Consider the following 27,210-nt stretch of genomic DNA (forward strand, 5'->3'; position numbering starts at 1 on the left):
GTGGATGTAACTGATGGAGGAAACGGAGGGAGAAAGATAGGAAAGTCCGTCTATATAGTTCCAAGGAAGGTTCCGGGCTGCATCTAATATCGTCATACTTCTAAGTCTTTTTAGGACCTCTCCCATATACACCGAGCCTTTTTCTGACTACACCTATAGTTCTAAGGCTCTCTAGGTAAACGGGTCTAAAATTTGGTGATTGACTTGGCAGATGAAAAACCATATGGAAAGATGGTGGAAAAGATAGGTGAGAAAACCGGGAAAACAAGCTGGAGATGGTACGACATGAATATCTCGAAAACAAGCGCAAAGAGGGCTATATTCGATTAGAAAATAATATATGACCTCCTTCACTATTCTCAGGAACAGCGGATTTGCGCATAGATTGGTGTATACTTGCTAGTCACTTCTGTCTGCGTTCGAGAAGCTTAATGTTAACAACGTTTCTGAATGGAGATGCGACACATATAACAATAACTGCATATACTGGAAAGAAAACTCGACATATCGCCATGTCGGTTCCTATGGACCATACCACACCTATCTCAGATATTTGCACGCCCTTTAGGTTCCCATGCTTCATCAAAACCAGTAGAACGGACCCACATGGGTCTGTCCCCCTTCTCAACCGTGGCGTCAACAGCTGTCGAGCAGTTAGTAAAGCAAACAAAGGATGATGAAAGGTCCTGCTTACCGAGATTCCCAATTCGAAGCCACATGTCTCCCTTTATTGGCATCTCCGGGATTTTCTTCTCAAATTGTTGGCACACTTTCTGACCATGGGCTAAAGCCCGTGACAGCTTGGCTAGATGTCCATCATCATCTGGGTGAGCGATGCTGCGTGCGAATATCTCTGACCACTCCTCCTTTATGGGATAGTTGGTTACTTCATCCAGGAGGAGATCCGGCGATGCGCGTGAAGTGTACATTAGAAGATCCATGCGTCCCTTCCATTCTAACATGCGCAGCTTGGATCGTTGGTCCAAGAATGGAAGGTTGATGATCTTAGAGAAGAAGATCGATGAATTGACACAGTGGATGAAGAAAAAGTCAAGTCTCATCTCCTTGGTCGGACGCTGGGCGGCACTAGTATAATAGACTGAGGAGATAGAGTCGGTAATGGCTTCTCACTCACGGCGATTGGAAGTTCGGGACATGATATAGTCTTACCGACTGTATTGATCATATCTGCCAACCGCTCCTCCACTTGATCCTCAGAGACAGTAAACTGAGAAGCATACTTCAACATCTGTTCCGGTGCTCTATGCAGCACGCCATCCCTGATCTTGTTAACATCAGACCACCGAACACTCTCAACAAGATCCTTATCGTTCCGGATCTCATTTAAGAGCTGAAACAGCGACTTCTGGCCGGGCTTTCCGATGCCACCCGCCATCTTCTCTGCCGATAGGAAGAATTGACGGCCAAGCCAGTCATCATGCACAGCCGTCTGGGCAAGGCCCTGGGCCACGATGGCAGGCTGGTTGAACTCAATTCCGAAACCGAGCTGGATGAGTGGATGAACCAGACCTGGATAGATCAGCCCGAATATCCAAGAAAGGTTGATGAAACAGAGCATACTACTTACCACCATAAAGTCGACATATCATACTCTCAGCCCGCTTATCTTCCGCAAAGACATACTCCGCCAGAACCGTACCGACGCCCTTCGCAGAAATCTCACCCTGGAAGAAAGCCAGGAAATCAGGATAATGCTTCTCCTTCCCAAAGCACTCCATAAACTTGGCAGGATCGTGCATAGACTGGATAATATCTTGGTTCGCCGGTAGTGCGGGTCTTTGGTAACTTTTATTCCGCTCATAGCAAGCCTTGATATCCTCTGGTTTTGCGCCTAGCGCAAAGATAGTAAGGACATGGTGGGGGATGTGATCTATATATCTTTATTAGAGAGCATGAATATCGGGGAACGATTGTTATTTCCACATACTATGGAACCCTTCATCGTTGAAGAAGACATGGTGGTTTTTCATGTCCTCCTGCAAGACCTCGCTGGCGGTCCGCGCAGTATCTTCCCTCGCTCCTGAGCTGTAGATGCCCGAGTCTGTCTCTACTGACAGATGGATATTGGTAGAGGTGGCCATTTTGGGTGGAATGGCACGGGAAATATTGCTGGCGTTGGAGCTATGCGAGCTATATTGTGCGGCTAGTCGCCAAAAGGGTAGATGAGATGGAGATACCGAAGACGAAATAACCGTCTGAATCGGCGAAGGTAGACTCGAACAATGTAAGAGCAACCGAGACTTGTTTGTAGCTGTCGGTCTGGATCTGAACAGGTGAAGTCTGTGAGCTTGAACACGGGGTAGCATGTCCTTTATATAGCTTCACCCATCTAGCAAGTCCTTGGATAGCAAGAGATGAAGCCGAACACCTTGTGGAGAGAGCTAGACAGGTCTGTGAAGAAAACCAGATGCATCAGTGAGCCTATCAGGGTTGTGCAATTACTCGAGCACCGAAACGCCGGAGCTGAAAAGCGGAGAACCCACGTCATACCGATCGGTCAGCATGAGCTAAATGCCCTTTTCTAGACCGGTCTTTCTGACTGATTGGATTCTTCTACGGGGGCTAGAGCTTAGAGGGTTGAATCTAGATTGCTCTATAGTACTAATGATCTTTTTTTGTATGTATTGTTTACAAATGTGTGATTGATCGGGGGTATCTGTCATTCTGGGGTGCAGTAGACCTCGGGAAAATTCAAGGAACGCGGCTGAGAAGGAGAAAGAATAAACCAAATATAGGCATTTCTGCTTTTACGCACCAGTCTCCCTTTCCTTCTTGCGACGTTGCCGGTCGCGTTCCATCTTCTTGAACAGCGGGTGGTGTCCGGCCTTGTCCTTGAGCTGCTTGTTCCTGCTCTTGTTGTATTCGATATAGGCCATGTCGTCACCACCAGCCAGACCACTGAGAGTCGCAGCGCTGCGTTTAGCACCCCCTTTCTTGGGTGCAACTCGCTTGCCGGAGCGCATCGAGAACAGATCATCATTGACCTGTTCGACGTCCGCGGATGACTCGTTCTGCAGCATGACTTCTTGCAGAAGCTCGCGGCGTTCTGCTGGTGTTGCATACGATAGTCCTTCAAAGTTGTCTATGCCCTGTAGATGGGTAATGACCTTGAAAGCATATCCCTGATCGATCAAAAACGCCTGGCGCTTGGCCGAGTAGACCATCTCATTGGTGTCCTTGGAGACGAGTGAGTAGAAGAAAGCATTAAAGCCCTCATCGTTTCGACGCTTGGCTCGCAGAATGCGTCCCAGGCGCTGTGCCTCCTGACGACGCGAACCGTAGTGAGACGAGATCTGAATCAGGCAAGTGGCCTCAGGCAAATCGAGCGAGGTGTCACCGATTTTAGACAGGAAGATAGTATTGACCTGCTCATTGTGTTGGAAATTCTCGAGAATGCGCATGCGTTCATTCTGCGGAGTTCCGCCGAAAATGTAAGCCTTGTTTAGTTTGAGCGCATATCGCTCCAGGGCGTAAACATTATCAGAGAACACAATGATCTTATCGCCACGCTTCTCGTGGAAATCGATCAGGAACTGACACGCTTGGAATTTGCGAGGATTCATGATATAAAGCAAAGCTTGTTTCCTGGAGCTTTCCCGGAGATATTCCGAGTAGAACTCGGTCGTCATCGGGCACCACACCTCAGCACACTGCACCTTGGCGATATGGCCCTGAGCCGCAAGTTCCATCCAATTTGCTTCGTAAAGCTTCGGTCCGATCAAGAAGTTCAAATCTTTGATCTTGTCATCCTCACGTAGCAATGTTGCGGTGAGACCGAGTTTACTTTGGGCGGCGATTGCAGATGTGACCTTTCGGAACATCGACGCTGGTACGACGTGCACCTCGTCAAGAATCATCATACCCCATTCTCTTGATTGTAGCCAGTCCATCATCTTCTGGGCATCATAAGAGCGAGCACGAGTTTGTGACACCATTGAATACGTAGAAACGATGATACCAGTTGATCGCTTGAACTTTTCTTTGTGGTCAGATGTGAAAATGGCGATGTCACCTGGGTCGATCGTTGTCCACCGCAAGAACTCATTTCGCCACTGAACGACGGACATCGAACTGGTGCAGAGTACAATAGTACCCTTCTTGATGGTGGCAGCAGCAGTGATACCCACAAGGGTTTTGCCAGCACCACAGGGAAGCACAATGATACCACTCTTGGCGCGTCCGTTACCGAACATTTTACTTAAACTCTTCTCCTGATAGGACCGAATCCGCGCTGCAGGTTTCAAGTCCATATCCAAGTTTGGGTTGACTGTATCTCCCTGGAAATCATACTCCTCCAGGGCGGGACATCCGATGGATTGACAGCGGGCCTTGACCACTTCGACACCAGCGGCAGGGATTTCGAAACTGTACGTGATTGCCTCTTCGGACTCATCCTCGCCAATATCATCGATTCCATAGTTCACGGCCCCTCCATCTTCGGTCTCGTCCCTAGCAGTAGCAGCAGTGGCCTCCTGTTGGGTCGTCTCTCGTACGCCAGCTGCATCTTTCGTTCCGGGAATGACAAGGCCACCCATTTTCGGAGCAGCCCGCTCGATGATGCCTTCGGTATTGTCCATCCTCTGGGGGCCAATCACTTCATCCTTGAGCAACCGCTGAAGCATTTCAGGATCCGTCGTTTCCACATAGTATCGGTTGTGCCTCAGCACCATCTTGATTTTGCCATAAGACTTGGTGAACTCGATGATGAACGTCCGAATGCTCTCGGGTAATGGTGTTTTCGATAGACGATCCAAGAACTCAACGATGTCCTGTGGTTTGAGACCGACCGAGACCGCTGCATATAAACTGTGTCCGGTCAAGCGATATTCGTGGAGATGGGTCGGACGGGAGAGCGGCTCCGCGATGGTGGTCAGAAAATCCTGGGCCTGCGGCGCCAACGGAGAAAAGCTCTCGAGGGTGATTGTGCCTTTCAAAGGTTCGATCCATAACGGTCGGTTGTAGTGGTCGCGCTTCAGCGGCAGCGAAGAAAGATCTTTGTAACCAAATCTGGGGTCCGTCTTCTCGATTTGGTTCTTTTTGCTGAATGATTCGAGAGAGAACTTGTTGACGACCTCTTTATACCCTGGTTTTAGCCTCTGGTTCACCTCGAGTGAGCAGACCGCCACACTGTACCTTTCAAATTTGACTCGTCTGGCAAATCTTCCGGGTCTGAGTATTCATCGCTGCTGGAGATCTCTGTAATATCGGGAACTGGTGTGGCACGCTTGGAAGCACTGCTAGACCGACCGGCTGGGTATGATCAGTCGCCTGTCACCTGGGAACCTGCACCGGAGACTTACTATCGGCCGCCTTGCGTTTGGGAGGCATGTTTGAACTGGGTTAAGCAAGATAGCACAGTGCGGAATGACTGTTCAAAGAGGAGTGAACCTCCTGTGATATGGAGCGATGCTCCTTAGAAAAGTTTCTCACGCCAGCATGGAATCAAAGATGCTGCGCCGGATGAACAGGCAGCGTTTGACTAATAGTTGTTTCAAAAGAAAGCCCAAGTTGTCAGGAAATAGCGATATAGTTATCGGTAATAAGGGAGAAAGTATTGGGTTGGACTGTTATATAGACTAAAGCGACAACGATATGATGAAAGAGGATGTGAAAGTGTAGGTCGGCGATCTGAAATTCGAGGTTCGAAAGACGATGCGATGGTTGATAATCCTCTTGGCCTGAGGCACCAACTATTGTCGATGGCCCGTGCATAGCCGTTATGACTGACGTAGAGCATCCTTTTCTGTTGCTTCGTACTGACAACAACTACCAAACCGTTCAACATGAATACGGTAAACTCCCCTGTATAATGCACTTATGACTATTGCTAATTATGTGATATTCTAGATCAGATCTACTTGGTGAGCAAAATCGTGTCCCCGGAAAGATGCATCACCCGACAACCCCCGAACCCGATGACTGATGCAGCTTCTACTTATAGGATGGGCTGGGGCGCCCTTTGCCTTGGTATGTGATCTGTAAACTGTTATCTGCCCATGTTCCTGTCACAAGTCCAGTGATTGGGCATCGTAGGAAGCGACTGACCAATTCTCTGCAGCCGGCGGCGGAGCCTACTACTTCGCGAAGCAGTCGATCAATGCCGACCGACAAGCCCGATTTGAAGCCGAACTTAAGCACAAGGCCCAGATGAAGCGCATGGAGGAGGAGCACAAGCGCCAATCAGTCCCTGCGACCACACCAACCCCAAGCAACGACGCTAGCTTGAAGCGAGCAAATATGGCACGATCCCAAAACGCCTCCGACGATGCCGCCTCGCCGAGTGTCGAGGCGTCCCACGACCCGGCAGCTACCCGGCACGAACCCCTGACCGAGACCGATCGGGTCTTGGAGAAGGGCAAATATGAGACGGCCCAGCCGTACCGGCCTCCGAGTGGGAACCGGTTCAGCTGAGCGGCGGGTCGCACTGTACCGTTTGATATGCAGACTACTATAAAATAGAAGAGTGTGGGCCAAAATGGAGATTTTTGAGAGCTGGAGTTTGTCCGGACTCGATCTAATTTTGTGTTACATCTGGTTCGTTGTCTAATATTAGCGTGTTGTATGACTAGAATGGGATGTCAATTTCAGAAGATTATTCGCCGCATTGGCTAACGTGAATTATCTCAATGTCTGTCTCGTCCGTGGACGGCCATGATAAAAGATACTAATCAATTCCCAGATCCCCCGTTCCCAAAGCTCAGTAGTAAAAATGGATCATGGCACCATAGTGCCAGACGAAAGAGGACCATAACGCCGATTCCCAAACTCCTCATAATGCATCACACGACAGGGTCCTACCACCGCGCCCGTACTGACAGCCCCTGCCAGTCTGCGAGTTGTAAACAGTTCAGGTGGTGACTAGCGTGCATGGAAGCAGAGTGGGGGGTTCCTAGAGGTGACATTAGTTTCTCCACACCAGGTCGCATTGAATGCAGACGTGAATGCATTCACTCACTTGGCACTAGCGGATACGCCCGAACTCCGGTGGCGCGAACTCTCCAGGGCAGGGGGAACAAATGGGAGCACTACACCGGATGCGATGCAGCCCATGGTGATTGCGCGGGCAGCTCGAGAGTCGGGACGAGGACGTTGCGCGGAGAAATGACGAATAGAGCAGCGGGCGAAGTGAGAAACAGACGCCATAGTGAGGTGGTGCAGAGGTTATTTGTTTAGAAGTTGGTTAAAGGGAAAATCAGAAACATCTAAATTTGGGAAGAAGACTTTAAATAGCAAACGCTGAGCACGGCAGTCAGGCCAGCAAAGGCGTAAGTGATCCGGGAGGGCGCATTGCGGGGCAGGTGTATGGCATGATCCTCGATGGGAACTTTGATCCGCGATACGTCTGAGTTAGCGGCTATGGACAGTATTGATCGGCGACTTTCTCGAATGACATGACTGACTTCGGATTGTCGGCACAAGAGCTCTTACGCCATCGCGGGGTTTCTGATTGTCGATGTGTGAAGATGGCCTTGGGCTTCACCGCGTTAATTGCGGGACTGGGGAATGGTTTTTCGGGGCAAGTAATCTACCTAGGTAATTCATTCTACCAGGCATCATCTGAATCAGACTCTTTGCAGATCGTACACTTATGCTGCTCGATATCTCGGATTCTAGCCCGCAGTCACGATTTCCCCGCTTTGTGAGGGCACTTAGGGCTACAGCATCGACTACAACATATGTGGTGCATGAAAATCAACCTGCGAAGATTCCCTTCAGATGGATGCCCAAGTGGATACCATGCCAAGTTATCACAAGAATGCCATTCAAAGACAATCGCATGGTTCAAATAAGCTGAGGTAATGACTCAATATAGTTCAAAGCGAGCGGCAAACTATACTTGCGGTGCCTATTGAGTGAATGATCATTGATACTTCTTTCCAGCCTCAGCAGGATACACATCTCCAGATGTAAACTCATAATGTCCCACACGGCCGTCGACCGGGATTGATCCCCATTGAACAGGCATGAATGCCATTTCCTCTTCATTCTCAGACTCGATATCCCCCACCGGGTGAGGCTCTGCCGAGTCCACATGTGGATTATACCTGGGATGACATGCTGCGGCAATAGCTAAACTGCAACCACCAGCCACGGGCCTCGCCGACGCCACCCGTCGACGACTAAGCACAATCTAGCAAACGAATATGCCAATCCTGACCAGAATCGTACACAGCATGGGTTTAGGTGAGGACCCACATGCCAAATAATCCCGCGACGGCTCCCTCTCCATACTTATGTCATATGCTTCGATCGAAATCATGAACAGACTTTGTGACATGAGCCAATGTAGTACCGTCGAGGTCGTGATCAGCGGTAAAGCATACAGGTAGGCGATTGAAAGGAAGTGATTGCTTCGCTGGACTAGCCTAGGGCTATGGGAGACGTGAGGCCTTTCCAGCTGTTGCTGAAGCAGCTCTATTCGCTGCGAATACTTGGAACCCCAATATTGAGCCAGCGATCTCTTTTCTATGAGCTCGATCGATCTTCTTTCTCGATGGAGCTGCCGAACATTGCTAGATCCACAATAACAGTTCGCTTGTATGGTTCCTAAGCCCTGAGATGATTGGTGTTGATACTATCCCAAAATTGCTGGCACTGGGTAGAATGGTACCCAGTAAGTCAATCAACACGTGGAATCCGTTGCTTAATTGATGGAGCCTTTCACAGCTCCCCTTCGCAAAGGATGCTTCTGTCGTGTTCGGCACGGGTCGCCGTGTAAATCCGAAAATCGATGTTGAAAATTCAGACGACGATACTCGATATGAAGGCCACAATCGCGAGGAATTTCCAACTCTTGAAAAGACCTCTTGTTTGGCCATGGTTTGGATTTTGACTCAGTTGGTCTTTCGCTTCGGAGTCGTTTTCGGATGCAGTCTGAATCAAACGGTCGGAACTTGGTTAGCTTCTATAAATATCGGATAACTCGACATCTTGACCGAGTGAGACGTTATACATTGACTTGAAAAGCCAAATCGGGAAGAAGCAAAGATTCCAAATCTCCATCGGGATGCGTGGTAAAGCGTAGAATCATGAAATTGATTGATATCAGAACCAAGCCATAGACGAAAATCTGGGGCCATCCCTAGAAGGGGGTTAGACATGACTAGTGCGATGGCACTCGTGAAAGGATAGGAACAGAGCAGATCGACGCAAAAGCTGGATGGGGCCTGGGTTATACGTGGGGGCCAAAGAAGTGGAAGCGCATCATACCTTGGTATCCCACGATACCTACAGCTGTCCTGAGATATGTCTACCGGTAGGTTTACAAGGGACCTGGCTACGTATATTTGCACACTCTATCTTTCTTCGAGTATAACAATGGCATTGGGAGTTAGGCCACTGAACTTCCCTGGAATTACTAATTTTTGTTACATACACAGGTAGATGTAAGCGCCATCAATACCAGCTGCCTTGTTATCTGAGATTTGCCTTGGGATATAGTAAAAATCACGATACAAGTCGGCCAGGTAGGAAACCACAGGGCGACACCCATATAGATCGGGCGGTCGAAGTATGGTTTTGGCGTCGAGCTGCAGTGGGGCGCCAATGACGCCAGCGGCTCAATGCCATTGTGTGCACCTTGTAGAAGAGAGCAGAAGTTGCACCAACTGTGGCCTTCAAATCGAGGGAATTCTTCAAAGAAACGGTATACAGCGTCAAGATCCAGAGCAACAAGAAGAAATCAGAAGCAGCCACACGCAAACGACGAAAATACATTGGGGGATCACGTGGTGGCAGGTGGGGCTCCCCAACATGCATTCAACTCTCACTTTTTCCTTCATCAGTCCACCTCCTTGGTATCACTTTTATCTTCCCTTGAAATTATCAGAATCATGGGAAAGAACGAAGACATCAAGAACGATAACCCTCCGGCCCACAACCGAGATTGCCCAGATCATGAGAGCAATCCGTTCGTTGCCTTCCGGCGCTTTGCCGATGAGCAGGTATCCACCATGCTTCAATCTATCACGGGCCTCCCTTCAATGGTAGCCCCGCCTCACAGCGGCCACTGGGATATATTTGCGAGTGACCATGGCTACGAGAGCAGATTAGCGAGTCAAAGAACGAGCGAGGGATCGGACAGGGACCGGAGTTATCCATCAGACCGAGACAGTGGAAGTGGATATCCGGGCGGAGATGATCCTCGCAACTATGGAAAGTCCTCCCGATCGCGCTGGTCTGAGAATGATGACCCCTGGCACTCTCAATCGTGGAGAAAGTGGTGTAATGGACCATCCGATTTCTTCGGCCTTGATTCCTTCTTCGACCGATTCTGGCTCGAGGACCGCTTTTTCCCTTTCGCTGCACACCTCCTACATCCTGGTCACACGCTTTTCCTGCCGGATTTGTTCGAAGATACGGGCTCGCCAACCTGGCCGATCGCGTATATCATGTTCAGTCCCTACTCGCCTCTTCATCTAGAGCGCCAGGCAAAATACTGGGCGCATCGCGAGAGGGGTGTCCTCTCATCTGTCATGTCATCCTTGCATCTCAGCTCCGATCCCGATTCTTCTGAACCGCGATGGCGAGAAGCGTTTGAGGATTTGCTTCGACTTGAGAATGGAAAGCCCATGCTCGATCGCGATACCACCACAAAATCGGAGCCAGGGAAGAACTGGCTACAAGGACTTGTGAAGAGAGGTAGTTTAGGAGATCAGTGGAAATACGTGCCTGGCACGGAGGGCCAGCCTTGGTCAGGAATCACATTCTCTGGCCATGCAGACTCAGATCAGGACCGGTCTCGGTCTGTACCCAAGAAAGAGAACGATTCCCCTGACAGCGAGTTGGAACTGTATGAGCGTTTCTTGCAGGACATTGAAAACCGCGAACGTGAGTTCTTCCGCGGAGCCTCCGAAAGCCCTCTTTTGCGTCTACTTCTCGAGGAGCGACGGCAACAGCAGGAAGAACTTGAGAAATACAGAAGCAGTGTTCCAAAGCTCGTAGACGAGCACAGCAGCGACGATAATGAAAATTGGATCGATCTCGTGTCTGGTGGAAACAAAAAATCAGTTCCTGAAACACCCATGGCTTTATTGGAGGAGACCGAGACGAAGTCCGTGGAAGCTGTATCAGAACTGGCACCACCTCGTGTCGTCTCCACCATGACTCGAACGGAACGTGTGCAGCTTGCCGATGGCTCTGTCCAAACCAAGGTCGTCAATACCAAACGTTTCGCTGATGGTCGGGAGGAATCTGACGAGTCCGTTGAGGTATCTCACCCCCGGGAAGGTTCCAAGCCTAACTCTGATGGTTCAAAGAATGGTTGGTTCTGGAAAGACTAGAATCGCCTTTGGCCACTGTATATGATGAACGACATGATCTACTCGATCTACCCTGATTTTTGACTCTTCAGCGCGCTTTCTTTTGTTTCTTTATGCTGCATTGTTCTACGGGTCTTGAGGTGGCGTTTTCTTTTCTTTTCGTTCTCTCTCCCTTTCTTGTCGTATCTGATTCCGAGCCATTCGTTCATTTTTCTTGGGAAAAGAAGACAGCAACTTAGTATTACGTTCCCAAGCCTACTCCAATCTCCATTGTTAATATCAAGCAAAGCTTAGCCAGACACAAAACGTTTTTGGAATTTTAAATCCACATAATCTAGATCTAGTCGGCCTTGACACTCTTCTTCTTGTCCTTGCCTGTAGTCCACCCCTTAGATTCCCAGTACTTAACATTCTCCTCCATCTTCTTGTACGCCCAAGTAAACGGCGGGTCTAAACAACCAACATTAGTGCCAATCCACAATTACCAGATCCAGAAAACTCACAAAGGAACTGTCTCAAGTCATGACGATTATCATCAGGCGAGTACTGCTCAGCATGGTAGCTAGGCGTGAGCACAGTCATCTTATGTCTGTTGATAGAGTAGTAATAGAAGAAGTGACGGGTCTTCTCGTAGATCTCGCGCGGACTGTGCTCATTGCCCCACAGGTGGAGCAGTTTCTCGTACATCGAGTACGGGCCAAGTTTGGATACCTTCCTCAAGTACCCGAACACTCCCAGCTGTGCGTAAGTAACGCCCATGTCGGCTTCGTCGGATTGGACGTAGTCCTTGGTGATGGGCTCGAGCTCGGCTGTGGGTGTGGCATGGATGAATTCCTCAAGGATCGGGAGGTCGAAGCTTTCGCCGGACCAGGAAATGAATTTCTTGAGATCGACCTTGCTGATCGAGCCGATGGGGTTGAGCTAGTTTTGTTTGGTTAGTATGGGTTGAAGAACGTGTTTGGATTCACGGAATGGGATACTTACATCCGCGGAGCTGGCATCGTACTTGGTGAGATAGCCTCGCAAACTAGATGGATTCGGTTAGTAATTATGGAGGTGATCAAGATAGTTCTATGGCGTACCATTCTGATGTCATGGTTAGTGAAGATGCTCAATAAGCGGTTCCGGGGGTTTTAGACTTACCATCAACATTAGATGATGCAAGGACAAGCAGTCCACCGCCACCAGGGCGCTGACGCACAGTTGGCAGTAAAGAGGCAAACAGATACGAGAGAACCATTCTTAGCCGAGCCTGCACATTCTGAAGCGCAGCATTTTCAGCAGGAGAACCTCCGTGCATTTTGAAACGAGGTTGGAAATTAGTGACAACAGTGAAGAGATTCATGATAGCCGTGACCACTGTATCAAAATTGAAATCGATGTGGTAAGAACCAATATCTCTAGCCAGTCTGGTCGCCCTGTCTCGTGTCTCCTGGCCGGAGTTTTGTGTGCCCATGTAGCTGGTATGGAAGATACACCTGGAAAAATGAGTCAATTTTTATCTCACGCTATGTGGAGATTGAATTTCGCCTGATGATGGCTCAATATTCGGAAGACTTACTTGCAAATTTCCTGGGTGGTGGTGGGAAGCCAGTCCGAATCTGCTGGCTTCGCACAAAGCCGGCGGACATCCTTGATGACCTGCTCATTACCTTCCCGAACGGCCTTTAGTACTTCACGGCACATGGAATGAACGATGGTTGCTGTGGCACAGCTGTCGATACCACCGCTAAGAGGGAGGAAGAAGCCGGCGGCTCCACATCTCCGAAGGTAATCCCACAGCCAGCATGCAGGCCCCAGAGCGATTTCCTCCTCGGGAGGATGGTACCGCGGCTTGATAGGCAGGGAAGTTGCGAGGCCAGGGTCGGCATCCTCATCACGGCGAGAAAGCCTGATATCAAGATCAAGGCGAACGAAGGGCGTCTGCTTGCTTGCTTGCAATCCACGGCTTGCACTGCACCGGTAGGTGCGGACCTCCTCAATGTCGACTGTCGCGGTAACAACTTCCACGTCGTTTAAAGAGAACTGCGAACCTTGAGCCACGATGTCGCCGTTGACGACAATCATAGCACATCCATCATAGTAAAGACGATCGCCGTCACAGCCTTGCTGATTGGCATAAAGGTAGATACCACCGCTCTACGTGATGTTAAAAAAGAATGTCCTATTTAGCTTTAGTGTTGACTCACAAGTTTAGTAGCCTGGGTGATCAAGTTGACACGAGTGTCAAGCTTCTTCAGCTCGTGGTGACTGCCAGATGAATTGGAGATAATCTCGACACCTAGTATGAGTTAGTTAATGACCGTCTAGCCGTCTAGATATGTGAGACTCACCAGCCAGACCATACGGGATATGGGGACTATATTTGAGTGTCAGCACCTCGGGTCATAGTCATTACGGTACTTCCTACACTTACCCATTGGGAGTGAAAAGCTCCTCACATGTCTCAAGGCCTAGACATGTGTCTCTTGTGCTGATAACGGCATCGCCAAATGGAACCTTGTACTGCCCGGTGACCTTTCCAACAATTGATTCCAAATAGTAATCTTCCACTTCTTGGGGGCGCTGCCAAGGAGTAAAGTGTCGGTGTTCGCGATAGTTGCCGTCTAATTTGAGAGCCAAAATTAATAGAACTTCTTACGCAATATTCAAAGCAATTGTACGAACCATTGGCAAGCCACATCTTAGGCCTGATTAGGATAATCTTGCGGTTGTGGAAAATCACACTTCACAGGATATCAGTCGAAGCGACACGGGTTGGTCATTGGAGATACACACCGACAGTTGTAGCGCACATTGCGATGACGGACCGGCAATCCCACATCGACTACAATATCCTGGCAATCAGGGTGGTCGATGATGCGGGCAAGCATTTCCCATGAATGCAGGAAAGTATCGCCCTCCAGGAAGCCATCAAGAACTCCATAACCGGTAATTTCGAGCTCTGGACCAACCCGCAAAGTGGCACCGGCAGCTTTAGCTTGCCTGATACTTTCAATGATGCGCTCCGCGTTGCCCTCAAAGTCGAGAGCCCACTGGTTCAGAGAGCTAGAGAGAGTCAGTGCGGGGGATCTTCAGGATTCGGATAGCAAAAGAGCCTGCTTTACCATGTTGCTAGAGTGACCAGGTGCCCCATAATGCCTGATACTGAAATATCTGTGTCTGTTGCCTTACATAGAGCGGGCTCGCCGGCGATAAGAGTCAAAAGAATGCAGTCACGTGTGTGGGGAGCTTTGGTTCCCCGCGTCATTCGTAACAGGATGACCGTAAGTTACTGTAATATACTCCTTATCTGCGGTTATCGGCTTAACTCCGACCGGGAACGTGTAATCCGTGTGTATACATGTCCCGAGGTTGCGCTGCTGATTAATTGCAATCAGAGGCGGCCCCGTCTGGGACAGTTTGGGCGTCTATTTCTCTCCGGCATCTTAGATATAGACTGATAAAGGTTTCTTTCCTATCAACCCCTATTAGACACCTATCACTGGCAACATTGGAAACAAGTTCCTCCAGAATGACCACAATCCCCCAAATCCCCAACCCGGCTCACACGCTCGCGGATTCCATGCTGTCCCGGCACTTCGGCAGAGAGACTGTGAATTACTTCTCCAGTAAGAAAATCCTAGATCCTCATATACCGGGCCCATATTAAAGAATTTCTAGGTTCTCCAATCAACCGGTTGTCATTCCTGCGCTCCGATCATCCGTTCCTTTCAACGGCCTTGAAGCACCCATCGGCACGGTTCGTACTATTGAACAAACTTGCGCCTTTGACCCCGTCGCCGGCGCAATTACACTATGCCAAACATGATGATATCAGCAAGCTTGTACCGCAGGATATCTTTGACCTACCTGAAGAAGAGATGATCAAGAACTACGATTCTCGCAAGACTCATCCCACTCTCATCTTCCTTGGATTGGACGAGACTACCAAGGAAGATGGCATGTCGTGGAAGATCTACTCAGGAACACCGTACTTTGCAGTTGATGTAACTCCCAAGGGCTCCGAAGAGCAGCAAACCGCAGCAAAGGATGTGATCAGTGCCATGGAGGCGAAAGGACTGTCCTTCTTCCAGACTCGAGTTGTCATGACTTTCTCTGCTGATGAAGGTATGCAATGGCAATCCTTACGCATGGGATGGTAGGATCATACTAATGTCGATGGATTAGCTGCTATCTATGCCCAGGCGCGTGCTCTGATGGACTGGAACACTCGCAATACCTTCTGCGGCACATGTGGCCACCGAACCTTGGCCGTAAATGCAGGCACGAAGCGCGCTTGCCCGCCCACGGATATCGCAAGAGCCGCCGAGGGACAGACAGAAGAGCGACCAGAGTGTAATACCCGGACTACGCTGTCAAATCTTTCCTTCCCCCGTACTGATCCGACTATCATCGTGGCTGTGGTGTCTGCAGATGGCAAGCGTGTGCTGCTGGGCCGTTCCAAGCGGTTCCCACCTGGCTGGTACTCTACTTTGGCCGGATTTATTGAGCCCGCCGAGTCGATTGAGGATGCCGTACGGAGGGAAGTATGGGAAGAGTCCGGTGTTACTTTGTCCCGCGTTGTTATCCATTCCTCGCAGCCTTGGCCTTATCCGGCTAATTTGATGATCGGTGCCATTGCCCAGGTCAGTGATCCGGCCCATGAGAAGATCTCTTTGCTGCATGACCCGGAATTGGAGGATGCGCGATGGTTTGAGATTGATGAGGTGAAAGAGGCACTGCGCATTGGCACAGGTGACTTGGGCTCCCAGCCTGGTCCGGAATACAAGGGTGGTTTGCGATTGCCTCCTCCGACAGCTATTGCCAATCAGCTGATTAAGGCTGCCGTGAGCGCAGAATACTTTGCCGCCGAGAAGTACTCGAGGATGTAAAGTCGGGCACGCATGATAATACATACTACATTTGTTCATAGAAAATAAATATGTGAACATAAGAGATCATTGAAGAAATTTGATTTGTTCATATGAAATGTTGATTGGTTTTTTTTTACTTCGTAGTTACATTTGACCTGTGACACTGAGGTCAATGTCAAGTGACAGAGAGGTCGATGTGAAGTATCAAGAAAGCTTTTCAAAGAGTGGCATACAAAGTGCCATCTCGCAACTCATGCACAGTGCTATTTCGACTGTTTGGAGAGCCGGCATCGGTGTAGCGAGTGCCATCCCTCAACTCATGAATGGCGACCTTTCCCTTGCCTCTGCGCCTGCGCTGGGAGCCTCGCTTGGAGTCCGGGCTGCTTGACTCACTTCGAGCGCGGCTGCTGGGTGACACATCGCGCTCCAAGCTCTCACGCCCGATAGAGGCCTGAAGCATACGGTCTGCGACCCAACCTGAGCCGACTTCAACGTACCATCGACGCAGGCCAGACGCGTATGCACGTTCCTGTGAGTCGTATTCAACAGGGGGCCCGTTCATTTCTGCATCGGAACTGGACTCGCCAAACACCGCCCATGCGCTGGATTCAACACTGACGAGCATCACGGTGTGATCCAGACTCTTGACCTTAAAGTCTCGTAACAATATGGCGGTGCCTTCAGCCAGTGACGGCATGGAGGACTTGTAACGACGGAAAATCTGAGCACGGACAGTCGTGCCGGCCATGGAGGGATCGGTGAGGTCGATGGTCACAAACCAGTCTTTCGATCCCGTTTTGGCACGAGTTATCGGTGAAGCCTCGTGCACGATGGAAATGGTATCAACCAAAGCATTGTAATGATCAAACAGGGTAGAAAGTGGGGCGAAATAAGAAAGCTTGCTCCGTAATCCGGAGGCGCTACGATCGGGGACTGTGGGTTTTGTAATGAGTACTGTCGGTGGCTTGGGAGATTCAGTGCTGATCAAAACCTCCACCGAACAGCTACGTTGAGGCGTGGAGTGAAGCCTTGTGAGCTGAGCAAGTTCCGGAGTAGCTGTGGCATCGGCTACTTCGTGATCGTGGTTCTCTTGGGTGTTTTCAAGGAACTCGCCCGCGATCGTATCGTCTTGTTCGCATCCAGGAGAGCCAACAGGCTGCACCATACCAGTGGCATCTTCATTTTCTTCGAGCGATGAGATTGCAGATTCATAATCATGATGCGTTTCACGGGTGAATATGGTTTCCTGGGTGGGGTCCGGAGTCGGGAGTTGTCGCTCAAATTGAGGCATGACGGTTGATAGGCCTAGATCGCCAAGGGGCTCAGGTCCTTCAGGTCCTTCGATTGTGGGTTCAGGTCCCGGTTCATGACTTGAAAGTAATTCTGTACCATCATGGATAGCGGATGAAAGAATCGGGCACTCAAATTGTCCGTCACCATGAATGTGGACGTTGGCGTTTTCTGACTCAGACAGTCCTTCTTGCCTGTCAGGATCTTCGGTTTTCTCGGATTGCTCTGCAAGTTGTGAACCAGCCATATCAAACAAACTTGGATCAATATTGCCTGGTTGCTCCTCGCCAGGATCTTGATCCGCTGGCACATCTGCGTCTGAGTCAATTTGAATGGTAGGATGCGACTCTAGGTTTTCAACTTCCTCCATGGCCACTGCATCTTCCATCTCTTCATCGTAATCCTGCTGCTCAGGGTCGAGTAGTGCCATTTCAGACGGAAGTCCGTTTTTATGGAAGTCTCGTGCTGGTTCGTCTGTCATGTCGCTCTCGTGAACTCGATCATCTTCATGGTTGGATTCGCGCTCGTCACTTTCTTCGTGTTCTTCATACTCATCACGCTCATCGAATTCGGACTCTTCCTCCACAGCTCTATGATAGCTTGGCTCAACATCGGCATACCGAGACTCTGGGCATTCCTGTTCACCCATCTCAAAGTCGACCATGGCGGGAGGGGCGCCTGCATATGCGGATTCGGAGTGGGCTGAGCTATCTTCATCAGACGAAGAATCCGAAGCAGGGGCTGTCGGATGATCAGAGGTAGGCTCATCGTCCGTATCACTGTCGAGTACAATTATCTCGGGATCTCCAACTCGGGAAGGCAAGTCCCTGTCGCGTTCGAACTCTTCGTCACTGTCATCTTCGATGTCGAAGTCATCTTGGTTCAGCCCTGTCTCCGAGGGAGGATAATGGATTTCCTCCTCATCAGAGTCATATTGCGAGTTGTAACTTTGAACGGATTCTCCATCATAAACTGCGTGATCTTCGAGCCTTTCGTCCTCTTCTTCACTGTCATTTTGCTTGGATGGATGATCGATATCAGCTTCCATGCGGACTTCGTCCCTCTTGATTCGGTTGTCTTCAAATTCTTCCTCCCGTGTAGCTCTCATCATTTCGAGAGCGTCTATCGCATCCTGGTCAAAGGCATCGATTGGATGGGAACGATCGAGCGATTGAAGCGTTGGATCAAAAATTTCTTCGTCATCAAGTCCATTTACATCGCTGGGAGATCCCGTAGTTTCACCAGCAATTTGGATGCCGACGTCAGTTTGTGCCGTATCGACTGCATCAATCACTCCGGGGGGTTCAATGGATTCGCCCTCCGAGCGTGGGGGTGGTACCGAAGATTCACGGGATGTAGGTTCATCATCAACAATGTATCCCAGTTCTGCTTCGTCTGAGGTTTGAGCTTCGTTACTGATATTTTCGGCGTCATCGTCAATTTGACGATCTGCCGATTCATCCATGATTTCAGAGGAGTCATCCGATTCATCTTCCGAACCTGAAGATGATTCAGAAGGGGCACCAGATAGATCACCGTCATCGGGGATATCTTGCTGTATTTCGTTTGAAATTTGAGCTTCTTCGCCGATAACATGAGTAATAATGTTGGCTTGAGAAACACCCAATGCATCAATCGGTCCAAAAGAGTCGACCAAATCAATCTCCTGGTTTAGTGGTGCATCTGCTGGACTGGAGGATGGTTCTGTATCACCATGGACCTGGAAACCGGAATCGAGGATATGTTCTTCTTGGGCGGGTTCAATGAACGGCTCAGGTACCTTCATCATTTCTGTTTTAGGGGGAGAAATCGCTTTAGTTTCGCGAGTCTCAATGGATGGCTCTGGGAGGGTTGCTATAGTCTCTATTTCCATAGGAACGGATTGAGTCTCTTGGACTTGGGTGGATGCGTTCCATGGCGGAAAATAATCAGATGAGGTAGCATTGCTAGAGACAATCGGGGAAGGAATCGGAAGCCCGGGAGAAGGAATGGGTCGAATTTGGGGTGTATCAGTCGGGAGTTGGAAAGACGTTCCACGAACATCAACTTGTTCATGAGACGAAAGATTATTTGACTCGCCAGCGCGTCTTTCGATGATACTTCCAGTCAACTCAAGAGAAGGTTTCACAAATATCGGAGAAGGTTCCTGTGGTGCAGTGTCTATTTGCTCTGGAATTTCGTCGGGATCGCTCATTAGATCGTCTGAGGGTTCGCTCGGCGTATGCGCCTCGTCGAGCTCGTGCTCTATATCTTGATCCAAGACCTGCAGCCAGTCCACAGGAACGTCTTCCTCCTGCGAGCTTTCCGGTTCAGTGAGAACTCGCCAGTCTTCCCTTTGTAAGCTGTATCTCGGTCTTTTTCTTCCTTTGCCTGGCACAAAACCATCTTCTTCCGCGAAAGGGTCGAAGGCGGAACGAATTGTTCCTTCGAGCGATGTTCGAGTGGGCTTCAAGAATACCGGTGAGCCCCATAAACCTGTACTAGAGGTGAGATCACGTTCGGAGTTGGTCGATTTCCCACTGGGAGTTGTGGGCAATGCGAGTTCGGTCTGCGGCGCTGCCAGTTGTGGCTCAACTGATATCGTCAACGGATCTTGAGAAGATCGGTAGATCTATGTGGGCCATAATGAGTTCATGAGACACACGGAGAATATCATAGAGCAAAATACCTCCAGAGTCACGCCATTTGCGAAGTGTGCGTCCCACGCGATACATCTTCCCGGGGTTTGCTGAGAGTCTGCATTGCTGACGAAATTGCAGTCTTTCAAAGCTAGACCAATGGTCTCACCAATTCCGACATGCGATTCTGCGACTCTTTCCGCCACGCGTCCACGAAATGTGACCTTGATTTGTCCTAGGGCACGCCGAAGGAGGACATCCGGCTCCACCAACAGAAGGCTGAGAGATTTGGCCGAAGACGAGTACGGCCACACGAGTGCCACATTCGCAAGAAAGGATTTTTCGGCTACGTTGTCGAGGTCCGGGGAAAGCTGAGCTATCGGAACCTTGGTCAAATGCGCCAGCGCATTCGACGCAGGAGGCTGCTCTCTCGCGTCCATGCCGATTTTCCTGCTGTTCCGTCAAAGGAACCACATGTCAATCCGGAAGATAGATGGGATAAAATGAGAAGGTAAGATATGAGAGTAAAGAAAAGAGCGAGAGGAAAGAAACCAAAGAAGAATCTTTGGCCAACAAAGAGGTGAGCAACTGCAGCACTGCCCGGTAATTCCACGGTAATAACAGACCCGGCCATGAGTAATTCACGTATTGCCAGAACCAAAATTACCCCGTTAATCACATTGTCTAGGTAGCTCTATTGGGGCTTCGCTATTCTATGGGTTGCGCTATTTCGAAGCTGACTTGAGCATAAATGACACGAATAGAATGAATACCCTTAATACTCTCGACTCCCCATAATCCCCAATGGCACCCCCCCCGTCCCCCTCTATCAGGCACAAACACCCTGCTCCACTATGGCGGAAGCGCTTGGCATGTTCCGAGGCTATTTCATCTCTATCAACCCAACTCTCTCGTTAACTAATCTACCGTAACCCTAGGCCGCATTTGGAAGCATGTCACTCATAAATCCTGTCCGCCGAGTAGCTATCATCGGCGCAGGGCCCTCTGGCCTTGCCGCAGTCAAGTAAGCGGGGTTGCGACTAGCCTCATCACGGTATGCTGACAGACTCAGATACCTCCTCGCCGAGAAATGCTTCACTCAAGTCGAGGTGTTCGAGCAAAGAAGCTCCGTGGGAGGAGCTTGGAACTATAATGCAAGTTCGTCCAAAATTGGGATGTCGACAGCGGTCCCGCATCTAAACCCTCATGAGCCAGTTGAGCAGCCAGTATGGATCGATCATACTGAGGGGCCACGTGAGGCAGCATTCGTGTCCCCAGTTTATAATCGGCTGGAGACCAACATCCCCAAGGAATTGATGCGTTACTCGGACAAGGCATTTCCATTGGAATCCCAGCTCTTCCCTAAGCACCCGACAGTGAAACAATACCTCGAGGAATATGCCGAGGATGTCAAAGGCCTCATTCAATTTCAGACTCAAGTTTTAGAAGTGAAACTTCAGGACGAGGCTTTGAGTACCTGGAGTCTAACTACAAGGAATCTTCTTACTGGCATGGACACAACCCACACTTATGACGCTGTGGTAGTTGCTAGTGGTCACTTTACGGTCCCATATGTGCCTGAAATTTTAGGGATACAGGCCTGGGATGCATCCTACCCTGGCTCGATCTCTCATTCCAAATTCTACGACTCTCCAGAACCCTTCCGGGAGAAGAAAGTGGTCGTAGTAGGGAGTTCTGCCTCGGGGCTTGACATTGGCGCCCAAATCAGCGAAGTAAGCAAAGGCAAACTGCTGGTTTCTCAGCGATCTGAATCCTACTTGGCTGCGCCTCCAGCTGGCGAGAAAATCATTTGCCCCGAGATAGTCGAATTCCTTCCTCCCACAACCCATGACAGAGCTGTCAGATTTGCAGATGGACGCATTGAAGAACATGTCGAGGCCATTGTCTTCTGCACTGGCTATTTCTATTCATATCCTTTTCTATCTTCACTGAATCCATCGCCCGTGACTGATGGATGGCGAACCAGGAACGTCTACCAGCAATTGTTCTATATAGATCACCCCACGCTTGTGTTCCCTGTGCTTTCGCAGCGGGTCATTCCTTTCCCCATGGCAGAGAACCACGCTGCCGTTTTCTCTCGCGTGTGGTCATCGCGGCTTACTCTTCCACCAAAACAAGAAATGCAGATATGGGAGGTCTCTGAGATTGAAGCCAAAGGAGATGGAAAGCAATTCCATCTTCTTCCATTCCCTATGGATGCCGATTATCTTAATTTTCTGTATGATTGGGCCGAAAAGGCCATCCGCCGGCCCGGGTTGTCAAACAACGGGCAAGGCAAACTTGGGACTCGGTGGGGGGAGCGGGAAAGGTGGATGCGGGCCAATTTCCCAGATATCAAGCGTGCGTTCATGCAGCAAGGTCACAAGCGAAGTAGCATTAAGAGTCTAGCAGAGCTGGGATTTGACTTTGAAGAGTGGAAGAGGCAACAGGAAGAACATTGAAGGATCATGGTGCCAACTTGCCAAGTTCTCAATCAGCAAGTACAAGAGATACTAGTGACGGCATAGATCTATGAACTTTTATACAATGAGGAGTGGGTAATATACGATGATGGCAGTTCAGTATCTATATGCCAGGGTGTAGACGGTATAGCGATCCAGATGTATATAACTCTTCACAGGATCGACTTTCTAGAAAACTATAGACCCCTACTCATTGACCATGGCATCATTCCCACTCTTATAGATCTACATCTTGATACCGCCGATAAGCGTTGTCACGTGATGACGGATGCGCTATCCGTCCGTCCGTTGCGCGCCGCGCATGTACTCTCTTTCATATACCTTCACGGTGCTTTGGGGAAGTGCTGGATGTTTCCTAGACTCAAAAATTGTATGTGTCTCGGATCAATGCAGCTCATTTGAGCATTTCATAAGTATTGAACCTGTATTCTCATCTCACTCCCCGTCATGTTATTCAACATCTCCCCGACAATCGCCCGCACATGATGCTTCGAGAGCAGGCTCGCCCGAAACTCGATAGTCGCCAGAGAAAATGTACTGACCGGCCTCCAGCTGCAACTGTGATTATAAGCGATAGCAGTGACAACAGTGAATCGGACGATCAGGAGTGGCCCATAAAGTGTATCCTCCGTGAAACAGAAACCGAGTACCTCATTGATTGGGAGGGACCGTACGATCCAACTTGGGTGAGTCGCCACGCTATTCTCGGGTTTAGCATGCATCAAAGAGTTGTGACATGAGCTTGGACTAACACGGCGCTTCCCTTGCTTTGTGTAGGAACCTAAAGAGAACGCCAGTGAGCTTGCTGTACTAGTTTGGAACCAGCAGAAAGCTCGACGAAGAGCGCTATCTCGGGAAACAGCACGCACGGCGACATTATCGAAAGAGCCATATCAGGAAGCAACACGCGACAGTACCTCTCAATCATCTGGTGTCATAGTGATCTCTTCCTCATCCTCAGAAGCATCCAACGATCCAGAGGGCAGCCGTCGCACCCCCTTTGAATGTGAGATCGAGTGGAGTGGACCTGATTCCGGTACCTCCTCGCCACTATTCGTGCGGCAAAACAATCTTTCGGAGATCGTAGAGTCTCTCCAAACTCAGTACATCGAGACCTCAACTCATTCTCACGAGATATCATCACAATCACCACGTCATTCCCCGCTTTCAGCAACTGGGTCGAGTAGCTTTCGCTTACAGGCCAACGCTGCGACTTTTGACTACGTCCCCGAGTCGTCTAGTCCACCCCCATACCTAGTTTTAGGTGAGTGTGACGAAGCCACCGTGGTTGACACCCGGCAGTGTGGTCCAACCTATGACCCAAATCCCAATTCTGTCGCAGCATGCTCATGGCATCGTCAGAAATCCCCAGATAACCACGACAATCTCGAATCATCATATCCAAATACGCAGTGTCTAGGTCTGGAGCCCAAGGTATCCGAGATAGCTGAGACGCCCCCTCAGGCATCAAGCTTAGGAACCGTTAGCTTATGCTTCGAGTCTGTTTCTCTTGGCGAAAATTGGTTCCACGGTGATTTGAATTCACAGTCTCTCCATTTCTGTGGACCTTTCGTAAGAGGTATTTTCCTATCCCACATGTATCTTCATATTTTGCTAACATCTGCGCAGACTTTGAGCTTGCCCAGTCAACCTGTTTAAGCTCGGTCCCAGAGACACTTCTTCCAAATCCATCACAAGATCTAGATCAGACGACCATAGAAACCAACACCTATCCAGCACTTCTTTTATCTCGCCGCGCAAACCTATCTGCCGAAATCATGGAAGAGAACGGCGCTAAACCGTCGGATTATTCTCTCCCCGATGCCTCTTTGGACCACTATAGTGGTTTACCGGAATCCACTCCGAAGGACAAGATACACAACGCCTGGGCCCAGCTCGGCGTAGGGAACCAACCTGGCCTCTCGCAAACAGCTAATGCTGCCGAAACACCATCTTCCGTAGGTGATATCGAGGCTTCAGCTCCTGTGTCTGCCCCTGAGACGACCGCGCCGCTCAGTGTCAGAGCGGATACAGATTCCTTTGCCCACCCGCATATTGCAGTCCATCACGGCCACTCAGAACCTTTACTCCCACCCTCAGAACTAGCCCATGCGGGTCATATGGGCCAACCATCAATTCAAACCATTCACCCCAGCGCGTTGACCGTCACTAGCATGGAGGAGGTTGTGCCTGGATCAGTCCACCTTGGACCATCTGAATTTGCGGTTACCCTTCCGATGGATTCCCGTGTCAAGGATGACTATGAACGTGTTTTAACTGATGCAGCTACCTGTATCCGTCAATTCTTTGACAGCTTCCAGCCAAATACGCAAATTTCCGAACCTGAGGTGAGTGGAGATTGTGTATTGAATACAATTCAAACAGCTTACATTGTTTGTACAGCGAGATGATTTGCACTCAAATATGCGACAGGTCATTGTGCGGTTGAGTAATGTTTCGACACATCCGGACTTGAACATCTCAGACCATTTAGAAGATCCTGATCCTGATTTTGCCAAAGAGGCATCCTGGGCTGAATATTCCAGTGCAAAGTTCCTATTCCTCGGCCATCTCATAGAGATAGCAGGCTCACACGAGCTCCATCTGATACTTGCAGTCCAAGACGAAAAGAAACAGGCCGTACTCGAGCGTTATCTGCAGGGTAAAGGCTTCACTTATACTCGACCTCGCGGAGAGATGGGCAGCAGTTTGGAAGTATCCCTCGCAAAGGGGCCGCTCAGCTTTGGTATCCATTCCAGCGAGAGCGCACGTGAGCTGTTCAAACCGCCCTCTGCTATTTTTGCGTTGGATTCCTACTTCAGCCCCAAAAGCCCGTCCATGCAGCACATACGAACGACCTATGCCCGGAACGGGAGCTTACTACCCGTCATCTGGTTCCTTGTCGCCAACACAAGTGAACATATCGAGCGTTGTTTACCTGATTTACCCGAGCCGGATCGATTGCGTTTACTTGTTCATTACATTGCTCGTCTCCACGACGAGGTTGGCGATCTCCAAGATGATGCCCTCGGTGTACATGAAGATGCCGAAGAGATTCTGGTTTATCTGTTGGATACTGTTGCTGGATGGCCATTGCCAACTATTCAGCCTTTACATTTTGTACCCCTGGAGGAGTTGGAATGCTCCAGCCCTTCCGGCGAGGTATCACTGCCGGCTCAGAAGCGTCCACTGGTAAGTTTGCCTCCCCTTGATATACTTGGATTTTGCTAAGATTGTGTATTAGGACGAGGAACCCGAGGATAACTCGTCAAAGCGCGCCCGGATGGATACTCAAGAGAACACCCAATCTACTGAGTCAACTAAACCTCCCACTCAAACATTGGATCGTGATTTGCAGTCCCTGGAGAACAATCTTATCCAGATGAAGAACATTCACTTAGCCGAGAAAGGCCGGTTGAAGGCTGCACTTGTCCGAGCGAATTCTCGATGCAAGGAACTAGAGAAGGCACTGGGCGACTTACAACACCGCTATGAAAGCCGGACAAATGACCTACATGCAACCCGCAAAGAGCGTGATCGTGCGACGGAGACCAAAACATCTATTGAACAACGCGTCGAGAAGCAGAAAGAGACTATCTCGAGTCTGAAGGAAGAACGAACAGAGCTGAAGAACGAGCTCGACGAAGCCAGACGAACACTCAAAGGTGGTGGTGACAGTTCCGCTGAATTAGAGACAGCACGCGAGGAAGTTCGCCGTCTGACCAAAGAAAACTCGAATCTTGAGCGCAAGGCCGAGTTCGAGAAAAACCAATCGGAATACATCCGGGAGCAATACCAAACTGCATCTACAGCTGCTGCTCAGGCTGGCACAGAGACTCGCCGATTGACAGCCGAGAATGAAACTCTAAAGCGCAAGGCCAACAGCAATATCACTCAACTTCATGAATTGCACATGAAAGATGATAACGCTCGTCATCTAGCTCGAATTGAGGAGCTGGAAGCAGTCCTTGCTACACGCGATGAGTTCCTACGCAGAAAGGAAGACGAGCTTCGTGAAATCAGGAAGAATCGCCCATCTACTCGCTCTACAAGCACTCAGCCCAGAAGCCCTAAGTGGGCCAACAGCCGGCCGACCAGCCCCGGAGTCAGTCACAATGGTAATGGTAATGGTAATGGTGGTACTGGGGGCAGAGGCAGTGCGCTGCGATACAGCTCAGAGGTGCCTTTCTAAGAATCTCTCATAATCATCACTCCTGTGTGCTCCACGTCTCCTGTACTCGACCATTTTCCCACACATTTATATTACCCCGTCGAATCTATGACGTCTAGACCTGACACACACGATGAGACATTTGCTCTTTGTGAAGCATCTCATAATCACATTAGATGGATCTTTCTTCCTTTCATCCGCTCGTTGTGACATTGCATCTTCCTGGCGTTTCATTCATTGCGACTTTCCCTGCGAGCCCATGAGCGATTTTCGTTTCGCAAGAGCAAAGTAGGCCTCAGATGCAACACCACGCTCTTCTGGGTTTTCATCTTTCTTCTCAGCAACAGCTGGTGCGTAGTCCACTCTGGTTGGTACAGTGTGTTTGTCTTAGTATTTTCTCGTACTATCGTAGACAGTATCCATTACTGGTCTTCCAAATCATGAAATAGGTAATTTTTCATCTGGTCATTCAATTTGTTTCTCATTTAATAATTAAACTATAGTTCATAT

General features: G+C 49.6%; 10 protein-coding genes across 10 annotated transcripts; 5 read left to right on the forward strand and 5 right to left on the reverse strand.

The window, feature by feature from the left end:
* Window positions 1–545: 545 nt before the first annotated feature.
* On the reverse strand, window positions 546–2,327 carry N7457_001804 (questin oxidase family protein; the record flags this gene model as incomplete). The annotated part of the gene is made up of 5 exons (XM_057172850.1): window positions 546–643; window positions 695–1,099; window positions 1,171–1,530; window positions 1,589–1,891; window positions 1,949–2,327. 5 exons carry the CDS (start codon window positions 2,325–2,327, stop codon window positions 546–548), a joined length of 1,545 nt encoding a protein of 514 aa, XP_057036753.1.
* A 441-nt stretch (window positions 2,328–2,768) lies between these two features.
* On the reverse strand, window positions 2,769–5,349 carry N7457_001805 (TFIIH/NER complex ATPase/helicase subunit SSL2; the record flags this gene model as incomplete). Its single annotated transcript, XM_057172851.1, has 3 exons — window positions 2,769–5,095; window positions 5,155–5,271; window positions 5,322–5,349. 3 exons carry the CDS (start codon window positions 5,347–5,349, stop codon window positions 2,769–2,771), a joined length of 2,472 nt encoding a protein of 823 aa, XP_057036754.1.
* Window positions 5,350–5,804: 455 nt separating this feature from the next.
* Window positions 5,805–6,432, forward strand: N7457_001806 (uncharacterized protein; the record flags this gene model as incomplete). Its single annotated transcript, XM_057172852.1, has 4 exons — window positions 5,805–5,813; window positions 5,869–5,882; window positions 5,963–5,988; window positions 6,080–6,432. 4 exons carry the CDS (start codon window positions 5,805–5,807, stop codon window positions 6,430–6,432), a joined length of 402 nt encoding a protein of 133 aa, XP_057036755.1.
* Window positions 6,433–6,972: 540 nt separating this feature from the next.
* N7457_001807 (uncharacterized protein) lies at window positions 6,973–7,164 on the reverse strand (the record flags this gene model as incomplete). Its single annotated transcript, XM_057172853.1, has 1 exon — window positions 6,973–7,164. One exon carries the CDS (start codon window positions 7,162–7,164, stop codon window positions 6,973–6,975), a length of 192 nt encoding a protein of 63 aa, XP_057036756.1.
* A 2,690-nt stretch (window positions 7,165–9,854) lies between these two features.
* Window positions 9,855–11,303, forward strand: N7457_001808 (uncharacterized protein; the record flags this gene model as incomplete). The annotated part of the gene is made up of 1 exon (XM_057172854.1): window positions 9,855–11,303. The coding sequence occupies one exon, from the start codon at window positions 9,855–9,857 to the stop codon at window positions 11,301–11,303; it is 1,449 nt and encodes a 482-aa protein (XP_057036757.1).
* A 319-nt stretch (window positions 11,304–11,622) lies between these two features.
* N7457_001809 (glutamine-dependent NAD(+) synthetase) lies at window positions 11,623–14,532 on the reverse strand (the record flags this gene model as incomplete). Its single annotated transcript, XM_057172855.1, has 12 exons — window positions 11,623–11,732; window positions 11,786–12,203; window positions 12,267–12,309; window positions 12,365–12,368; window positions 12,426–12,760; window positions 12,844–13,421; window positions 13,472–13,563; window positions 13,616–13,641; window positions 13,699–13,888; window positions 13,950–14,008; window positions 14,061–14,330; window positions 14,390–14,532. The coding sequence occupies 12 exons, from the start codon at window positions 14,530–14,532 to the stop codon at window positions 11,623–11,625; spliced, it is 2,268 nt and encodes a 755-aa protein (XP_057036758.1).
* A 264-nt stretch (window positions 14,533–14,796) lies between these two features.
* N7457_001810 (NAD(+) diphosphatase) lies at window positions 14,797–16,156 on the forward strand (the record flags this gene model as incomplete). The annotated part of the gene is made up of 3 exons (XM_057172856.1): window positions 14,797–14,893; window positions 14,946–15,392; window positions 15,453–16,156. The coding sequence occupies 3 exons, from the start codon at window positions 14,797–14,799 to the stop codon at window positions 16,154–16,156; spliced, it is 1,248 nt and encodes a 415-aa protein (XP_057036759.1).
* Window positions 16,157–16,355: 199 nt separating this feature from the next.
* On the reverse strand, window positions 16,356–20,486 carry N7457_001811 (uncharacterized protein; the record flags this gene model as incomplete). Its single annotated transcript, XM_057172857.1, has 2 exons — window positions 16,356–20,039; window positions 20,097–20,486. The coding sequence occupies 2 exons, from the start codon at window positions 20,484–20,486 to the stop codon at window positions 16,356–16,358; spliced, it is 4,074 nt and encodes a 1,357-aa protein (XP_057036760.1).
* Window positions 20,487–20,999: 513 nt separating this feature from the next.
* Window positions 21,000–22,508, forward strand: N7457_001812 (putative flavin dependent monooxygenase; the record flags this gene model as incomplete). The annotated part of the gene is made up of 2 exons (XM_057172858.1): window positions 21,000–21,070; window positions 21,119–22,508. The coding sequence occupies 2 exons, from the start codon at window positions 21,000–21,002 to the stop codon at window positions 22,506–22,508; spliced, it is 1,461 nt and encodes a 486-aa protein (XP_057036761.1).
* Window positions 22,509–23,011: 503 nt separating this feature from the next.
* N7457_001813 (uncharacterized protein) lies at window positions 23,012–26,721 on the forward strand (the record flags this gene model as incomplete). Its single annotated transcript, XM_057172859.1, has 5 exons — window positions 23,012–23,215; window positions 23,307–24,108; window positions 24,159–24,877; window positions 24,933–25,721; window positions 25,774–26,721. 5 exons carry the CDS (start codon window positions 23,012–23,014, stop codon window positions 26,719–26,721), a joined length of 3,462 nt encoding a protein of 1,153 aa, XP_057036762.1.
* Window positions 26,722–27,210: the final 489 nt, after the last annotated feature.

The sequence above is a fragment of the Penicillium paradoxum genome, assembly GCF_028828445.1.
Source record: "Penicillium paradoxum strain IBT 22861 chromosome Unknown utg000002l_segment0_segment0, whole genome shotgun sequence".
Taxonomy (NCBI): domain Eukaryota; kingdom Fungi; phylum Ascomycota; class Eurotiomycetes; order Eurotiales; family Aspergillaceae; genus Penicillium; species Penicillium paradoxum.